The sequence below is a fragment of the Oncorhynchus kisutch genome, linkage group LG4 (assembly GCF_002021735.2).
Source record: "Oncorhynchus kisutch isolate 150728-3 linkage group LG4, Okis_V2, whole genome shotgun sequence".
NCBI lineage: Eukaryota > Metazoa > Chordata > Actinopteri > Salmoniformes > Salmonidae > Oncorhynchus > Oncorhynchus kisutch.
In genome coordinates, this window is record NC_034177.2 from 20577449 (window position 1) to 20597196 (window position 19748).

Genomic DNA, 19748 nt, shown 5'->3' on the forward strand with positions numbered 1-19748 from the left:
AGTGGGTGTATAAATGTGTAAAAAGGTATAGTTTCAGCAATGGTCCTACTCAAACCCCACAGCGACCAATGTGAAGGTCAAGGTAAGGCAGGGTGTAATCAGAAGCTGAACTATGTCCCATCAGGGGCTAACCTGAGGTTCACCAGGGGATACTGACAACTAGTGATGCTTATTTACATCAACCCACTGTCTCTCTGTGGCTGCACCGTCTCAGAGGTATAGCCGTAAAGGATAGGATCAAATATATCAATATATATATATATCAAAATATATCAAATAAAATGACAGATTTTGAAACCAAATACTATAAATGATCTAGAATTTTGCACATTTTATTTTAGGCTTAGCAGTTATGACTTGACTTTTCAGCATACTTAACTAGAATATTTCACTCTAGTATAGGCCAGCTTTCAGTTTGCTGATCACTTGGCTCCACCTTATGGACAAATAGAGATACTGTTATGAAAAAAATATATTTTATTTCAAGTACAGTTCAGTTTTTCCTGTGTTTATATCATATTGTACAACAGCTGATGAAACTAACACTATAGAAGTGTGAAAATGTGATCAGTGTTATTTTATGAATGTTTACCAACCAGCCATAATCTACACAGGAATTTATAACCAGCAGGTTTGCATGGGCGGGAATTTTGGCTTTCCATGCTCAAATCAACATGCAGAAAATTAGTTAATAGACCAATAGTAACAACGACAGTTCCAAACCTCTCTGCCAATAACAGGTCGTTTTCAGTTTTCCCCTCCCCACTCAGACCACTAACAGACAGTCCTAGCAAACTTCTTCTTGAGAAATTCTTGAGAAGTTTTTTGCTAAAAAGCAATATTTGCCTATTATAATAGAAATATATTACATTAAGGTACTCAATTGTCACCCAAATGATTTGATATTGATATAAAAACAGCTGCGTTGGGCCTTTAAAATGTGCCCGTGCCAACATAATACCCCAATCTCAAACAAGGATCAGGCCTCGAAACAAAAAATCTTTCATTGTCATACCTCTCATATTGCAAACATCTGCACACATCTACCCAGTTTGAGGACACTTATTTTGGCCCTAGTGCAGACACTCCATCCATCAACAGCAGGAGTAGGGGTCTGGCTGTGCGTGCTTAATACGGACAGCTTCTGCCTCCTCCTGTCTGTCCAGTACCACCCTCTCCTTAGAATTCCAATTTGACATGTAGAGTGCATAGGCCTACTGAGAGGATCCATATTGTGAGTAGACAGATCTGGTATATTATTGCCATTCTAGTCCCCAGGGGCACAACTTTGGTTTTAGAAGTGCGGGGGACATATTTTTTGTACTTTAAAAAAAATCCTGTCAGAAAAACACTCCAAACAGCCTACCCGACCGCTCGGAGGCGTCCGCATGGTCCTAAAGCACACTGTTGCCTCATTTTGTATCACAATCCAATGATAAAACTCGGGGGGACAAACATGCAATTTCAGAATGGGGTGGGTGGCGTGTCCCTCTATCCCCAGTGAAAGTTGCGCCTGTGCTAGTCCCTGTGAGCGAATGACTGGTCCCAACAGTGAGCTTCTCCTCTGGCTCCCCCTGCTGGCTCAGTGTGTGAAGTATCCCAGCTGGTGCATCTTGTGCAGTAGGTTGTGCATAAGGTCAAAGCAGACCCCCACAGCGATTGGCCCTTTGATCCAGTTCATACTGAGGCCCTTGTAGAGTCCACGCACCCCCCCTTCCTGCACCACGATCGTCTTCATGGTGCCCAGGACACTGCCGTACTGTTGGCCCGTCACCCTGGCCGTCTGCATGCGTCGGCAAACCATGTCCAGCAGGTAAGAGGCCGACTGGCCGATCAGGCCGGCGCACGCACCGAACACCAAACGCTCGTAAGAGTATGGCTGGGACCGCCTAGTTCTCTCTGGAGAGAGGGATGGGAGGAGAGAGAAAGAGAGGGATCAATTTAAGTGAATCTCAAGCCCTTCATTAAAAAGTTGATTATCCAATAAAGATAATTATAATTTTTTTAAAGTCTGTACCTGCATGCAGTTTCTTGAGGGTCTCGTATGTGAAGAAGGTGATTCCTGAGTACGGGATCACTCCCAAGATGGTCGGGCAGAAGCCTCTGTACAGGGTCTTTATGCCCTCCTCCTGTGTGATGCGCACAAAAACGTGCATGATGTTGCTGTACCTGCAACCGAAACAAGAACGATAAGAGAAGGATATTAACCTATAAGAATATTGATTAGGATAGTAATATGACCTATACTAACTTAAAGTACATGCCTGTTGAACACTGAACAAGTGTGCAAAGGGGAGCCACATGCAGGTATGTTTTTACATTCAAAGATAGAAAATGACGAGCGTTATCAGAGTGCCCTACATTTGCCTGGGCGTCACCGCCATCCTGGCCCGCACCATGTCCAGGGGATAGGTGAGCATGACCGCTGTGGTGCCAGCCAATGATCCTGCCAGGAAACGTGGAAAAGGAGGCAGGGCTCTGAAAAAGACCAGATGGATTCCATCATGTTACAGAACATCTATGTTTTCTACAATGAATGCGTATCATTGTATTATTATGAATTGTCACAGTAGAGAAAATGGTTTGTTCTGTTCAAGAACGATCACTGAAGAGTTGCTTTGGAGGCTGATGGAGACCACCAGAGGTCAAATGGTGCTACATTAAACAGTGTGTGTATTTGCGATTCTTTATACCGATGGGTACTCTACTCACTTTCCCTGAAAGCCGTAGTATCTCCCCAGTATTCCCTTGTACTGGTCATGGGAGCAGAACTGGATGGCAGCGTAGGGGATGACTCGCACCATGGTGGCAGAGTTGCCCCTCCACAGGCTGAGGAAGCCATCTTGCATGTACGTACAATATATGAGTCTGAAGGCTTCCTGGGGGCACACACAGCAACACAATGATGCTACTGAACCTGTAGACTTCCAGTCATTGCGCTAACGCTGGTTAGCGTTCGCCCACGAAACTACCGCTAACTTCCTTCATACTGGACACAGAGACATAAAAATGGTATCCACTAATTCATCTGATCCTGGGTAAGTAGAACAAGGGCTTAAGCGGAGTATCCCTTTAACACTAACTCAACACACCTTGGGGAAAATCCTAACTTTTTCACTTAGTCAATGGGAGACTAGGTGAATTGTTTTATTTAAGTAGAAGTTAGGATTCACCCGTATGGCAGCATGCATACTAAACATCAAGTACATCTTTATTTAGTGTAATGCAAGTTATATAGGAGACGTGTAATAGACTCACCTTAGCACTAAAGCAGGAGGAAGAAAATAAGTATCAATAATAATAAGCATAATAACTGGTAAAGATACCAACAATGAAATATGTATTAAGGCATAATAACTGGTAAAGATACCAACAATGAAATATGTATTAAGGCATAATAACTGGTAAAGATACTAACAATGAAATAACTATTAAGGCATAATAACTGGTAAAGATACCAACAATGAAATAAGTATTAAGGCATAATAACTGGTAAAGATACCAACAATGAAATATGTATTAAGGCATAATAACTTGTAAAGATACTAACAATGAAATACGTATTAAGGCATAATAACTGGTAAAGATACTAACAATGAAATAAGTATTAAGGCATAATAACTGGTAAAGATACCAACAATGAAATATGTATTAAGGCATAATAACTGGTAAAGATACTAACAATGAAATAACTATTAAGGCATAATAACTGGTAAAGATACCAACAATGAAATATGTATTAAGGCATAATAACTGGTAAAGATACTAACAATGAAATAACTATTAAGGCATAATAACTGGTAAAGATACTAACAATCAAATAAGTATTAAGGCATAATAACTGGTAAAGATACTAACAATCAAATAAGTATTAAGGCATAATAATAACTGGTAAAGATACTAACAATGAAATAAGTATTAAGGCATAATAACTGGTAAAGATACTAACAATCAAATAAGTATTAAGGCATAATAACTGGTAAAGATACTAACAATTAAATAAGTATTAAGGCATAATAACTGGTAAAGATACTAACAATCAAATAAGTATTAAGGCATAATAACTGGTAAAGATACTAACAATTAAATAAGTATTAAGGCATAATAACTGGTAAAGATACTAACAATCAAATAAGTATTAAGGCATAATAACTGGTAAAGATACTAACAATGAAATAAGTATTAAGGCATAATAACTGGTAAAGATACTAACAATCAAATAAGTATTTCCGAAGGGAACCCCTACTTTGTATTCCTAATGCATGTTCTTCCAGAGAAATGGACTTACCTTGGAAGATGATCTTGGTTCTGTCCAGGGGGGCTATGACTGTTTTTGCCACAGCACCTGCGAACGCTCCACATAGCAGGGTGTCCAACACTGTCAATCTCTGCACACAGAAAGAAACACTGAGTACTCAACTTCACACAGGACACTAAAGACAAACACACATTGAAATTATATCAGTCAAAAACATACTCCATAAGTCACACCCTTGCAGTAATGGAGACTCTAACATGACATTATCACTGGCTGCAGATATAGGCTAAAGGTATCAGATGGAAACACATGTAGGCTTAAGGTTTCTTATGTGCCTGGACTGCCAGAGTGTAATCTGAACTGTCTTTCTGCAGATTCCTAACCCACTTTACAGTAGACTTTAGTAAACCTCGCCACCATTTACACATTTCTTCATGTTCAAGTTTTATTGGCACATGCAGAAGTACAGTGAAATGCTTAACTTGTGACCTCATCCCAACAGTGCAGTAATCAATATGTACAATTGTATAACTAATAAAATAAATAAAATATATATTTATTTTATTTAACTAGGCAAGTCAGTTAAGAACAAATTTGTATTTACAATGATGACCTACCCCAGTCAAACCCTAACCCAGACGACGCTGGACTAATTGTGCGCCACCCTATGGGACTCCCAATCACAGCCGGTTGTGATACAGCCTGGAATCAAACCAAGGTCTGTATTGACGCCTCTAGCACTGAGATGCAGTGACTTAGACCGCTGCGCCACAATATGTTCTTATAGTCATAATACAGAGTAGTAATGCACCATGATGTCATTGTATCTTGTAGGCTAACCTCATGCACAGCACTCCCATTATAACCCAGAAAGAGAATGGCAAATATACACGTGCAAACAGCTTTTCCCTGCCTCTAACTAAAGGTGGAGATAAGCCCTCAGCTGGACCTAGATGCTTCAAGAAAAGCAGCTACATCTGAGTATGTGTTGTGTTTATGTATGTATGTGTGTGTCAGTCGTCGGTATCAGCGTTGACGGTGACCCCTGAGCTTAGAGACAGTCAAGGGTCAGGGTGTGTTTGGAGGCTGTAAAAGCTAGTTGGAAACAATCAATTCTCTGATACGGTGTGTTTGGGATGCAGGTGGAGACACATATTTTGAGGGCACACTGGGAATTTGCAAGGAGCCCAGCAGCAATGCATAGGCTGGCAAGTTTTGACTTGACCAACTTCTGTAGTGCTCTTTGTTGCTCTCTTGGGCAATTGAAGAACATGCAAAACAGTGGTGATGACTAATGTTGCCAGTGGCATTATGTACTACTTAGCAATAAATAGAGATCTAGTCTAGTCCACTTTGGCCACATTACCCATGTGCCAGGATCTCCCATGCTAACCCAAGGTTACTTACTGGCTGTTGTGGTAAACATGTTTGGCAGCCTTCAGCTGTATGGTCCTGACCTGCATGATCCTGCAATAAACAGTTATGTGGTATGTAGACCTGCCTGACTGGAATTCGTTTATTTAACCTTTATTTAACTAGGCAAGTCAGTTAAGATCTAATTCTTATTTACAATGACGGCCTACCAAAAGGCAAAAGACCTCATGTGGGAATGGGGGCTGGGATTCAAAATATAAATAAAATAAAAATATAGGACAAAACACACATCACGGCAAGGGAGACAACACAACACTACATAAAGAGAGACCTAAGTATGGCAGCAACACATGACAACACAGCATGGTATCAACACAACATGACAACAACATGGTAGAAACACAACATGGTAGATGCACAAAACAGGGTACAAACATTAATGGGCACAGATAACAGCACAAAGGGCAAGAAGGTAGAGATAACAATACATCACACAAAGCAGACACAACTGTCAAATGCAACTGCTTCAGGGAAAACCCCCGAGGTAGGGGCTGGGGCTGAGGGGGACTCACTTTAGCATGGCTGGAGGGAGGGAGAGACAGCAGCCTGGGGCAGTGCTCTCTGGTGGTCCTGCACTGTATGGGCCATGTGTGCCCTTGACCACAACAACCAGTAGGCCTATCTATGACAATCAGTCAGCCAACACCAGACAATCCACTGCAGGAGACATAAAAATAGTGAAAACAACAAACACTCCCACTTCATAGATGAGCTCTGTGTCACCATTATTAAATATGCTGTTAAATACAGTTATTGGAAATGTATCAACTCCTATACTTGCAAAGCATTAGATGTAGCCAAATATAAATATATAATATCATACATTTTACTTGTAAAACAGTACATCGAAATTACCCATTATAATCCATTTATAGCTTCACATTTAATACATGTACATTTTATATAGCTGAGTTTATTCAATTCTACGATATATACATCTGGATGGAAGATATCCATATTACAGGGATCTAAACTGGAGCTACCTATTTAAGATATGTATTACAAATAAGTCATGTTGGGATTCAGAGTGACATAAGTACTCATTATTATCATAATCAATCAATGCAAGGAAAATGTCAACATTGCTGCACACCAGGCTGAAATGAATGCGCATAACAATTCCCTCACCTTTAATCTGGTTTACTGTGTGTGTGTTTGATGAAGATCTGCCAAATCTTCCAAATGATTTTACACTCAATGGTTAACTCTACTGTCGTCTTCCGTCCACATTTCCTTGTTTGTTTGCTGTTGTTGGGTCAATCTCTATGGTTTTGCAACACCGCGGTCTATTCGTCAGTCTTTCACACCGTTGACGAAGTTTTGACTAGATTGACGATTCTCCCAAATTGAGAAAGGCGGTGGTTTAATTCTAGGTGTTGTCTGCCTAAAATATTATTGGAGTTCTTCTCGCTCACGAGATTATTATAGCACATTATTATAGCACGTAATTGTTTTGGACTAAAATATAGATTATTACGCCACGTACTTGTTTTGGACTACAAGTACCACGGATGTTTAAAAAAATAAAGATCTCGCTTGTAGTCGAAAACACGCGAGGGTGACACCGGTGCTCAATGGTTGTTGTTATTGGGAAAATGGCGTCCAACGTAGAGGCCCCGGAATCTTGGTACCTCGCCCTTCTCGGCTTTGCAGAACATTTCCGTACCTCAAGTCCACCCAAAATTCGTCTGTGTGTACATTGTCTTCAAGCTGTTTTCCAGTTTAAACCTCCGCAAAGGGTTGAGGCAAGAACTCATCTTCAACTAGGCTCGGTCCTCTATCATCATACGAAGAACAGCGAGCTAGCGCGGAGCCACTTGGAGAAAGCGGTGAGGAGGGAGAGTTTGAGAAAGCTCGAGGATGGAGTCAGAGATGCGCTCATCGACGTCTCCTATAGTCAAATGGGAAAAAGTTGTATTGCTAGCTTTAGATCCTGACCCTTTGATATTTTTCATTCCTATGTAATTGCATTCAGAATAGTATTTGTTAGTTAGCTCGCATGATATTTTAGCGGCCAGTCCTATTGCTTCTACTGTAACTTCTACTGTAACGTTAGCTAGATTCACTGTGTTTTTACAAGTTGCTAACAGTTGATTACTTTGACTAAGTTATGCATCCATAATGTGTATTTTTGGCTCTAACATCTCTTTTTTTTTTAGTGGTTCATTTCACAACAAGTATCCTTTTCAATTATATGGTTTCAACCCCAACACTAGCTGGAGACCAACACAGAGCTTAGTCAGTTGGTAGAGTATGGCGCTTGCACCGCCAGGGTTGTGGGTCCGATTTGCGTACGTAAAATGTATGCATGCATGACTGTAAGTCGCATTGGATAAAAGCGTCTGCTAAATGGCGTATAGTATATTACCAACTAGCATTACAATGTGCAATTCTTCAGAACATCTCTCAGATATGTGTTTGCTGCTCCAAGCACATCTCAGTAGTCAAATTACATGTCAAGATTGTGCGTTTTGCTAGGCATTATTACAGCAATGTTGGAGTTAGAAACACAAGCATTTCACTGCACCAGTGATAACATTTGCAAATCTGTGTACCCGACCAATACACTTGATGAGGTTTCCTTCATGGAATATCTTAGATCCCACAGTTTGAAGATGTTAAATTTGAGGCTGCAAGTCTTTTATCAGAACTCTACTGTCAGCAGGTACCGGTAAATAAAGCTAAAATACATTTGAAATCTTTTGCTGTCTGGAGATCCATTTGAAAATCATGTTTATATGCAAGTGTAAGGTTGAGTCGTTATGACACTGTATGTTCTGTTTTCAGAATCTGGTGGATTCTGCAAAGCCTTTACTGCGAAAGGCAATTCAGATCTCACAGCAGACTCCCTATTGGCACTGCCGCCTGCTGTTTCAACTGGCGGTACGTTGTGTCATTCTTTATTGTAAATACTGACTGAACTGAATAGTTGTATTTTTTAAACCCATATTTTACCAGGTAAATTGACTGAGAACACATTCTCATTTACAGCCATGACCTGAGGAATACTTATAGGGGAAAGGGGGGATGAATGGGCCAGATTGGGAATTTAGCCAGGGCACCAGGGTTAACACCCCCTACTCTTACGGTAGTGCCATGGGATCTTTAGTGACCACAGAGAGTCAGGTCACCCGTTTAATGTCCCATCTGAAAGACGGCACCTTTCTGTTGGATGTTTGATTGTAGACTGATACATTGCAATGCATTGAATTTCTCTTTTTTTTTTTTTTCTATCAGCAACTGCACACCCTAGAGAAGGACCTTGTGTCTGCATGTGACCTCCTGGGTGTCGGTGCTGAGTACGCCAGAGTGGTGGGCTCGGAATATACCAGGTACTGTAACCTTGATGCTATGAACCATTAACTTTTTATGTCCACATTGATTCATCATTGAAACAAGAGCGATGTTATTAAACATGCCCTCCAATAGACTTATTTGACATTTTCCTATAACGATAGACTGAATAGGTGATGTATGCTTTCACAGAGCGTTGTTTCTCCTGAGTAAAGGAATGGTAAGTCTCAAATTCTTTGTTATAAAAATGCATGATTTTTAATGGCTGTCTTTTGCATTTAATATGGGTAAACAGATATCTTGAGTATGTTATGCACTTAAAGGGATACTTCAGGATTTTGGCAATGAGGCCCATTATCTATTGCCCCAGAGTCAGATGAACTTGTGGAAACAATTTCTATGTCTCTGCGTCCAGAATGAAGGAAGTTAGAGGTAGTTTCCCAATATACCATAGACTTCCTTCCCGTCTTTGCGCTAGCACTAGTTGGCAATTTCCTTCAAACTGCACACAGAAGCATAACAATGGTATCCACGAGTTCATCTGACTCTGGGGAGGGTCTCATTGCCAAAATCCCAAAGTATCCCTTTTAAAGGATGTAAATAAAAAATACTTTTGCACTGGATAGTCTTTACCATAAGGTGTCTTTTTGTCCTGTGTATCAGCTCCTACTGATGGAGAGGAAGCTGGGGGAGGTGCACCCTCTGCTCACTCTGTGTGGGACCATCGTGGAGAACTGGCAGGGAAACCCCATCCAGAAAGAGTCTCTCAGGGTCTTCTTTCTGGTGCTGCAGGTCACACACTACCTGGACGCTGGACAGGTAAGGAGTCCTCTTGGCCAAGACCAGGGTGCACAACGCTTGTCAAGGGCAGTGAATTAAGGACACCTATGACAACAGGGGCGCACCCCTGTTCAAAAATAAATACTTTCCCTCCAGTTTGTATCGTAATTGTTAAGTAGTTGCATTGATAGTGACCCACCCCTTCCTTACGTTGTGTGCTGCAGGTGAAGAGTGTGAAGCCCTGTCTGAAGCAGCTGCAGCAGTGCATCCAGACTATCTCTACACTCCACGACGATGAGATCCTGCCCAGTAACCCGGCTGACCTCTTCCACTGGCTGCCCAAAGAGCACATGTGTGTTCTCGTCTACCTGGTGAGCCCAATCTCTTCCTCATTCACCTGATGCCTGAGGACTGATTCTGCCCTAGATACAGATCTGAAAGGATTGGATGGCTATATTGTGGTAATATCAACATGTTACATGGTAATAACTAGGGCAGGAATGATCCCAGTATCCCGGTGGTAAACAAAACACAATGTGGATTTAAAGTCTTTACTAATCATCATGTTTTCATCCAGAGTAAAATGTATTTATTTTCCAAGCTATTGCACACAATATTCTACATACAGCAGGTTCTTAAAGGTCTGCTTCGTGTTTTCATTTTTGCCATGGATAAACTATTGCAATACTCTTATTGTTACAGCCTTAGTAATAACCAGGGTTGGGTAGGTTACTTACTAAATGTAATCTGTTAGTTACTCATTACCTGTCCAAAATTGTAGTCCGTAACGTAACTTTTGGATTACCCAAACTCTAATGTAATCTGATAACTTGCCCCTTAAGAGGCATTAGAAGAAGACAAAAAGGATCCATCAAACGCATTTGGTGTGTCATCATAGTGGTCAGACTCGCTCAGGTGGAACAAACCTTTTTTCAATGCTGAATTTGTCATTGAGAAAACAGAAAGTAAGCCATGAGGTAATCATCAATTTTTTTTTACAAAAGTATCTGTAATCTGATTACAATATTTTTGCTGGTAATGGATTACAAATGATTATAAAAATCTGATGACATAGCTGATTACATATAATCAGATATTCCCCAACCCTGGTAATAACCCTGTTCTCTATATGTTCCAGGTGACTGTCATGCACTCCATGCAAGCAGGGTATTTGGAGAAGGCACAGAAATACACAGACAAAGCACTCATGCAGCTTGAGAAACTAAAAAGTATGTGATTTGAAGCACACTTATCTCACCTCTGTTTAACACTCACTGTTGTCTAAAAGGTATTCTTGACTCCCCTCTATTTCAGTGCTGGACAGCAGTCCCATCCTCTCCACTTTCCAGGTCATTCTGCTGGAGCACATCATCATGTGCCGGCTAGTCACTGGTCACAAGGCCACCGCATTACAAGAGGTAGTATAGAACCAGCTGTTGACCCATTTTTATTTCTGTTCAACTTTACTCATTCACTCTGAAATGCAACACTGTGTGAAGTTATAGTGGAATGTTAAAAGTTTAATCAAAGATGCTACAGAACTATATGACCGGCATTTTCATGCCCATGTCATTTATGAGGATGATTACTTTTTCTCCCCGTATCCCAGATCTCCCAGGTCTGCCAACTGTGCCAACAGTCCCCCAGGTTATTCACCAATCACGCTGCCCAGCTTCACACTCTACTAGTGAGTATTTTAAACCTTCACCCAGAAGACATACCCTCAATTCACTGCCTTGAATAACAGTTACCATCCCACTTATGTAACTGGGACTACTGTATCTCTAAAACACTTAACTTTGTGTATATGCTGTTCCATTTCTCAGGGCCTGTATTGCATATCTGTCAACTGTATGGACAATGCAGAGGCACAGTTCACCGCCGCTTTGCGGGTAAGTGACGTAAGTCGTAACGCTAAGCTTATTATACGGGTTTATGTCTGCATGTGTTTAATATGTTTTACATTGTCACATTTGTGATGGTGAGTAAATCTGTGTGTTTTCTTTCCAGCTAACCACACACCAGGAGCTGTGGGCGTTCATTGTAACAAACCTGGCCAGCGTCTACATCAGGGAAGGAAACAGACACCAGGAGGTTGGTAGACACACACACACTATTCATTTCTACTCTAAATAAATGATTGTCTACTGTATTAACTTTGTTCTTTCTTTTAAAGCTCTACAGTCTCCTTGAGAGGATAAACCCTGATCACAACTTTCCTGTGAGGTGTGTAAGCGTGTATTGCATAACAGAGATTTTAATGGTTACTCAGTCTTGCTCATCAGAGCCAAATACATTATTTTTTAAGGTTACGTGTGCAGCCTGTTGGTGAGAAGGTGTATTGACTTCGAGTTGACTGATGTGTGTTTGTGTTGCAGCTCTCACTGTCTCCGCGCTGCAGCCTTCTACATCCGAGGACTCTTGTCCTTTTTTCAAGGACGTTACAACGAGGCCAAGTAAGTCTCCCCCAACTATTTTACTGAGAAGTGTCCCATAAGTTCCTCAAACTTTCAGTGGGAATTGGGAAATAATCCTTTCGTCATGATATTCTTATTGCAGACGGTTCCTTAGAGAAACTTTGAAGATGTCCAACGCGGAGGACCTGAATAGACTGACAGCCTGCTCACTTGTTCTGCTAGGCCATATATTCTATGTACTGGGAAACCACAGGGTAAGATCACTCCACAATGGTCACAAATGGATCTTTTGCCAGGAACGTCTACCCTGCCCCTGTTGGTTTATTTATTGGTATATTCGGATCCCCATGAGCCTTTGCTGAAGCAGCAGCTATTCTTCCGGGGGTCCACAAGTAACAAGACACTGATAGACAAGGAAACAAGGTCACACAAATCTAAAATACAACGATATACTAAAAATAAAAACATAATAGTACAAACAATAGAACAACAAAAAATGTGTGCCTGTGTCCCATATACAAATGTTAACCTTTTTTTGTCCATGCCGTACTGTTTATACATTTTATTCAACGTGTTTGCGGCAAAATATTTAGCTTCGGTAGGTTGCATAACAATATGTTGTTGTTTTTCTCCAGGAGAGCAATAACATGGTGGTTCCAGCGATGCAGCTGGCCAGCAAGATCCCTGACATGTCTGTCCAGCTGTGGTCCTCGGCCCTTTTAAAAGGTACGCCCACACCTGCACATTTTTTTTCTTTGGTTTGAGCTTCATTGCTCCCTACTAGGCTTAAATTATTTGAGGTAGGTTTCCTTGACCACATTGTTTTTGTCTTGTCCCTGTAGATCTGAATAAGGCCCTGGGAAACACCATAGATGCCCATGAAGCAGCTCAGATGCACCAGAACTTCTCGCAGCAGCTTCTCCAAGACCACATCGCTGCCTGCAGCCTCCCCGAACACAACCTCATCAGCGTACGTATCAACTTATCCATGATAACTTTTTATCTTTCATTATTACTGCCATCAAAGTTGTGGTTTGTAGATCGATGATGTAGCTTGTTTCGCTGTGTTTTTTTGTCTGTCCTTTTGTATTCTCTATCTGTCTGTATGACTGTCTGTCTGGCTCAGATGGGTAATTAACAAATCTGTCTCTCTCTCCTCTGTGACAGTGGACGGACGGCCCACCACCTGGGCAGTTTCAAGCCCAGAACGGCCCAACATCCAGCCTGGCCAGCCTGCTATGAGCACCAGGCTCGTAACACAAGGGCTGCCTTCCTTCTGGCCTCAAAGATGTCTAGAATGGAACCATAGTTTCTTTCTGTCTTAGGAAAATTTGAGGGGGAGTGAATGCAATTACTCCTCATGCATGGAAGTTCCTGCTATTGATTTACTCTACACGTGTTGCTAACCATCTGCTGAAGATTTTCACAGCTTCATTGTTTTGTACCATCCTATCCTCATGAATTAGTGTAGGTACAATTGGCATCACTTCTCATGTATTGAACCAGTAACATGTTTTGTTTCATGCTAAGTTTGGACATGGATCTGAATGTTAAATGGGTAGTGTTGTTGAGCTAAAGGGTTTGAATTTCTTGCTGAAAGACTGCAAGCGAGAGTAGCGAAATAATTGAATGTATAAGTGCAATTACTTAATTGAACAGTAGATGTCCCTGTTGAGTTTTTCTTTGAAAAACCTGCGTTGAGAGATTTTGTCATATTTGGCCTGTCATAGATTAGCAAGATGCATCACAAACTCATCTGTTTTCTGTACATATGACCTATAGTTAATTTAAGTTCCATAGATCATGAAGTTGGACATTTTATGAACATACAAGGAACCTCAGATGAAAAGAATCTATGCTACCTTTTGTAATATTAGAATTTGTCTTTATAGTTCTAGTTAAGGGTTTTCTTGACAATACATTATATCGATATGCCACATACGAAACCTTTATTGTACAGTGACATTTAGTCAAGTGTGTAATGAATTTTAAACTCTCCGATGTAGTACTCCAACTAAATGCTTTTTTAAGTATTTATGTCGATCTTAATGAGCAGACACATCAGAAGCTTGAGTACTTGCCATATTCTATTCAATGCCTATACTTTTATTGCTTGTTTTAATAATTCTTATGAGAAAAGTCAGAATAAACATGGTATTTGCAACCATCATTTTGCATTGTTTGATAATGATTGTCAGTGGGGTGATTTAGCTATCTTTAATTCTTCATGACATTTCTGACAAATGTACTGAAAATACAACATGCATACAAGTAGCATATCATGATTTCATACCATGATAACTATTTATGAAAGATATTTATGTCCACATGATCTATAGATGAGAATGCAATTCACTGAGTTAATTTAATTCTAAATGATTGAGCCCCAACTCCCTGCATAATGCCGTGCTGTGTGTGCATCAAGACTAAAGTGAAACGGGAGCAATGAAAATAATAATCAGAAAAGGGAATGGGCCTGGCAGATGCTTCATTCAATAATAGGTTTTCACTTTGCACCATTCCATGTATTCTCAAATTATTTTTGTAATCATACATAGAACAACATTTTTGCAACCACTTCAACAAAGGCTGCGTTTACACAGGCAGCCCAATTCTTTTTCCACTAATTGGTTGTTTGACCAATCACATCAGAGCTTTTCACATCGACACTTTTTCAGAGCTGATCTGACTGGTCAAAAAACAGTTAGTGAGAAAAAGATCAGACGTAGGCTGCCTGTGTAAACGCAGGAATAGTAAACTAAAATCCGGGACACTCAAATTAGTATAATATGTTATGTTTGGAATGGTCTTTTTTAATTTGTGTATGTCCATCATAAATTTGTATAATATGTTACGAATTTTCAATATTAATTATATGTTAAGAATTCGCTGGTAAGAATCATTCTCAGTGTGAGTAAAGATGCTACAACATAGGCCCCATATTAATACTAGATGCCTCTGTTTCATGTGATGTTGCTGCATTAGGAATCTGATGAGAAGCAGACAGAGAAGTCTGTCTCTATCATTGAGGATCAGTGGAGGCTGCTGAGGGGAGAACAGAACAGAGCAAATGGAATAGCATCAAACACCTGGAAACCATGTGTTTGATATATTTGATACCATTCCACTGATTCACTCCAATCATAACCATGAGCCCTTTCTCCCCAATTAAGGTGCCACCAACTTCCTGTGTTGAGGATATGCAGGAGAAGTCTGTCTCTGTTGTTAAGGATGTGCAGGAGGTCTGTCTCTATCTTTGAGGATGTGCAGGAGAATTCTGTCTCTATCCTTGAGGTAGTGCAATAGAAGTCTGTCTCTATTGTTGAGGAAGTCCAGGACGTACAGGAGAAATTCTACAAATGCTCTGCCATCTTTGGTTCAACCAGCCACGGTGTGGAGAACAGTTCCATTGAGGAAGTCAAGGCCCTTGTCCCTTCCATCCTGAGGACACTGGTAAGAATCATGATACCGTTATTCTTAATGTGAGTAAAATATGCTCTAAGAGTGGTCACATACTAAAAATGAGATACCTCTGTGTGATGCTGCTTCCCCAGAATGAGGGGCAGAGAAAGGAGTCTACCATTATTGTTGAGGAGAGGCAGGAGAAGTCTGCCTCATCTATTGTTCAGGAGGTCCAGGAACAGGCTGCCTCTTCCACATTATCTGCCTTTACCAGCAAGAAAAAGTCTGCTGACGAAGGGAACAAGTAATCTTTGTCCCTTGCAGCACGTCCATCCCATGGGGAGGATTCAGAGTTGGTTGCACAGAGGGAGGTTCTGAAGAAGGAAAGGGCAGCTAAAGCTGTTCTACAGGCTTCACTGGAAGAGGAGCATTGCACAAACACACAGCTCCGGCTGAGAGACAACAACGTTGCATCAGACTTTAAAATGGAGCAGCGCAAGATCAAGAAGCTTGAGGCTGAGGAGCTGGAGCTGATGGGCCAATCAGGAACAGAGCAAAACCAAGGATAATCTCTGACCAACTGGCCTCTGAGCTGGCAGAGGAACAGGGCAGGAGCAAACAGCTATGGTGAAAGACCTATAAGAGTTGAAGTCTGCTACATCTGCAGATAAAGCTCAAAGTGACCAGCTAAGCTCAAAATGACCTCTGAACTATCAAAGGAAAAGATCAGAAGACAGAAGCTCCAGGCTGACCTCGAGGCGACCAAGCATTAGAGTGTGCTGGAGGAGCTTTATGAGACCAGAGCAGTCACCAGTGACCTGGAGGAGGCTGTGGCCTCGGAGATTGTCAAGGCTGAGAAATTCCATGAGAAGAGTCCAGCCCTGGAAAAGAGCAAGCAAGAACAGAGTGACCTAACTTCCAGCCTGCAGACCGAATGCAGTCGCTGCCACTGCTTGGTTGTGGAAGGTGAGGCCATGGTCAAAGACCTGAAGTCAGCTTTGGACACAGCAAAAGTCTACAGTGTCCAGCTGAGTGAGAGACTCCAGACAGAGAGCTCAGCATATGAGGCTCTGAAGTCACAGCACCAAGCACTTATGTGGCAGCACCAAGTGTTAGCGGGTGAGCATCAGGAACTCCTCTGGGATCATCACAGCCTCCTCGCTGAATACTAGGATCTGATCTCCGAGCAGAAAACAATGGTCTATAAACATCAAACCCTCCTAGTTCAGCATCACCGCCTCAAATCTAAGTTCCAGGACGTTGAGGCAGACTACCAGGGCCACCTGAACAAACTTCAGACTCTGACCAGTTAGTACAGGGCCATGCAGACAAAGAACAAAGCCTTGAAGTCCATGTGCAAGAGCCTTTACTCTGACCACCAATTTCGGATCTTCGAACACAATTCTGTCCTCTCACAGTAGCAGCCCCTCCGATCAGAGCTTCAGGAGCAGCACCATAAGCTGCATTGGCAGCAGCAGGAGCACTGCAGGATGGCTGCAGCCCTCTCAGAGGACTACCAGAACCTGGAGAACGTGCTACAGACAGCTGACAGAGTGCTGAGCCAAATAAATAACAGTGACATTGGTTTACAAGGATACTATGGGAGGATGCTGGGAGACTGTGTTAAAAAGTATTATTGCCCCACTAAGGGAGAGGAGGAAACGCAGGCCGGGTCTAGGGCAGAGGCATCTTTGTTCCAGGGTACTCTGCAGCTGCTGGACCACAAAGAGAATAACAAAGAAAGAGGCAGCCAAAGATATATGACCACTCACACTACTTGTACCAAAGACACCGGGCCAAAGGAACCCGAACTGTTTGGCCTCACTGAGGAGCAGGAGGAAAGAAATGCCAGGAGGAAGCACAAGTTGTCCTTGCTGAAGTCTACTCGGTGGCTGCTGGAACACAAATATAAGAACAAAGAGAGAAGCATCCAAACAGATATGACCACCCGCAATAATTTATTTTAATTTAAGGATTGTTGTGGTTAACAGCGTGGTTTACTTTGTATGGATGGTATTTTCCTTATGCATTGAGTTTACTAATATGAATCTACTATGAATAATACAATTGCTGCTGCTAGCCAATTCCTGAGGATTTTCACAACTAGTCATCATTTTGTAGCACAACTTTTGAATTCAATAGTAATATAAGATTTTAATTTCTTGTCCACCAAGTGCAGTTATTTCATGGACCAGCAGGGCCCCCATTTGAGCTGTGTTTTGATAAACCTGATTTGAGACAGTGAATTTCAGTAACATTTGGCCCTGTCATAAAAACCCATCTGCCTTTTTGAATACACATCTCAAATAATTTTTTAATTACCACAGTTGGAAACAACAAATATATGGATACAAAGTTTGAGTGCTTGCCATATTCTATTCAATGCATGTGTTTTTAAATGATTACACAGTTTTTCAATTATTTTTGGATAGCTGTCTGAATAAACATGGTATTTGCAACCAAAGTGTTATGGAATGTTTGTCAGTAAGTGTACATAGTGTTTATTAGAAGTGAGTTCTATATTGAGTTCATCATGACTTTTCCCACTACCATGTTCCCATTGGGCACACACTGGTTGAATCAACGTTGTTTCCTCGCCATTTCAATGAAATTACGTTGAACCAACGTGGAGTAGACGTTGAATTGACGTCTGTGCTCAGTGGGTTGTGATAAATATGCAGTACTTTTATATAGCCTACATACATTTATATTTTAGAGATATATTGACTTAACTCCTTATTCACACAGTAGTCATCTATATTCATATTGTACTGTGCAGTTACTTAGGAATAATTTCCTTTATAGTATCATTATATCACTTTCATATCACTTTCATAAAATAAATTGTCCCCAACTAACTACACAGTACAATACATGGGCCCATAAAGACAAGACAAGACATCATGTATCTTGTGGGTCCAACATGAGATTCAGAGTTGAGTTATTTTGGGGAGAGTATCATTCAGGCACAGGACAGAGGAGGATACCTTGTAAAACTACTCTTTCCCTTTGACTGCTGCGTCTGATTTGTCGATCTCATTTAATGTTCCTCATTCAGGAATATTCAGGAATGCTGAATCACTCCTGATGGTGAATTACTGCAGGGATAAATACCGACCTAATGGTCAGCCAGTAATGGTCACATGACAGTCTTTGTTACCAGTCAGCCATGCAGATGTCATGGCTGTCTCTCCTTTGATATGACTTGCACACTCAACAAGTTTACAACAATTTCTGTTCACCCCCAAAAAATGCAATCAATTTATACGGATCAGTGTCTCAATTTGTACGTCATTTTAGAAAGTAATATGTTGTTAGATTTTTAGGTATGTTCATAAATGTTTTTGGGCAGTGATGCTTGTTTGGTGATCAGTGTCAGCATAAACAGTTCTGAAAGGAGACGCTTCCTGCCAAATAGTGAGTCCTGTTGATCGTGACAGGGAGGGGTATTTCCTTGTTTTGCTCCTGTACTTCAGTGGGGATTAAGTTGATAGTGCCTTGTTGCTTTAAGCCAGTGTCACACATTGTGCCGACATTGATATGACTCATCTTATTTTTGTGTACTGGTTTGAAGCTATAAAGCACTATTTCTCAATTTTCTGTAAAGAACAGGTTTCTGACACATCACACATCGCTTGACATTTGGCCCCAATTAAAATGGAGAGTGCATAGGTATGGTTTAATTGCTCCTGTTTCTTGAGGTTGTTTTCCCACACTGATCCATCCAAGGAAGGGAATGTCACCAACTCCTTTAGAAGAGGATGCCAACCGTATGCCACCGGAATTCTTTTGAACTACTTCTGAGATCACACTACAAATTTCAACTCGAGAATGCAGTGGCCAGACAAGGGCATTGATTTTGTGTGCCCTTAACTTTTTTGGATCAAACCTGAGAGTTCAGGCATAAGACACACTTTTGGCCAATGTATATGCTTGCATGCTTGAATTCATAACTGATTAAATTAATGAGGGCAGCAAGGTTAGTTAGTTTGAAGACACTTCTATCGGCCCAGGTGATCAGTATTAGGTTTGGTTCACTTCAGATTGGAATTAGGTTCACAGCATTACTTAGTCAGGGGGATAATATTGATATCACTGCAGTGTGATTGTGATATTGATAAGGGTCAATAATAGTGATATTCAGGGGTTTCATTGGTGGAATT

At 41.1% G+C, this 19748-nt stretch overlaps 2 protein-coding genes across 8 annotated transcripts; one reads left to right on the top strand and one right to left on the bottom strand.

Moving 5' to 3' along the window:
• Positions 1 to 457: 457 nt before the first annotated feature.
• Positions 458 to 7233, bottom strand: LOC109889222 (mitochondrial coenzyme A transporter SLC25A42-like). 4 transcript variants are annotated; one of them, XM_020480490.2, is made up of 9 exons: positions 6821 to 6934; positions 6205 to 6349; positions 5666 to 5725; positions 4289 to 4388; positions 3259 to 3265; positions 2713 to 2879; positions 2362 to 2478; positions 2018 to 2169; positions 458 to 1899 (listed from the first exon to the last, which is right to left on the bottom strand). In XM_020480490.2, the coding sequence occupies exons 3-9, from the start codon at positions 5682 to 5684 to the stop codon at positions 1583 to 1585; spliced, it is 879 nt and encodes a 292-aa protein (XP_020336079.1). In that variant the 5' UTR covers positions 5685 to 5725; positions 6205 to 6349; positions 6821 to 6934; the 3' UTR covers positions 458 to 1582. The 4 variants fall into 4 exon arrangements, with proteins under 4 accessions (XP_020336079.1, XP_031678478.1, XP_020336080.1 ...); XM_031822618.1 differs by lacking the exon at positions 3259 to 3265 and having other exon boundaries at positions 6821 to 7123; XM_020480491.2 differs by lacking the exon at positions 5666 to 5725.
• LOC109889221 (MAU2 chromatid cohesion factor homolog) lies at positions 6937 to 14353 on the top strand. 4 transcript variants are annotated; one of them, XM_020480488.2, is made up of 19 exons: positions 6937 to 7521; positions 7852 to 7869; positions 8292 to 8363; positions 8480 to 8575; positions 8930 to 9024; positions 9179 to 9206; positions 9650 to 9805; positions 9991 to 10137; positions 10905 to 10995; positions 11081 to 11184; positions 11376 to 11453; positions 11593 to 11658; positions 11777 to 11860; positions 11943 to 11992; positions 12145 to 12222; positions 12326 to 12437; positions 12819 to 12909; positions 13026 to 13153; positions 13351 to 14353. In XM_020480488.2, exons 1-19 carry the CDS (start codon positions 7267 to 7269, stop codon positions 13423 to 13425), a joined length of 1824 nt encoding a protein of 607 aa, XP_020336077.1. In that variant the 5' UTR covers positions 6937 to 7266; the 3' UTR covers positions 13426 to 14353. The 4 variants fall into 4 exon arrangements, with proteins under 4 accessions (XP_020336077.1, XP_020336078.1, XP_020336075.1 ...); XM_020480489.2 differs by having other exon boundaries at positions 6956 to 7521; positions 8292 to 8357; XM_020480486.2 differs by having other exon boundaries at positions 7024 to 7521; positions 11593 to 11667.
• The last annotated feature ends 5395 nt before the right edge of the window (positions 14354 to 19748 follow it).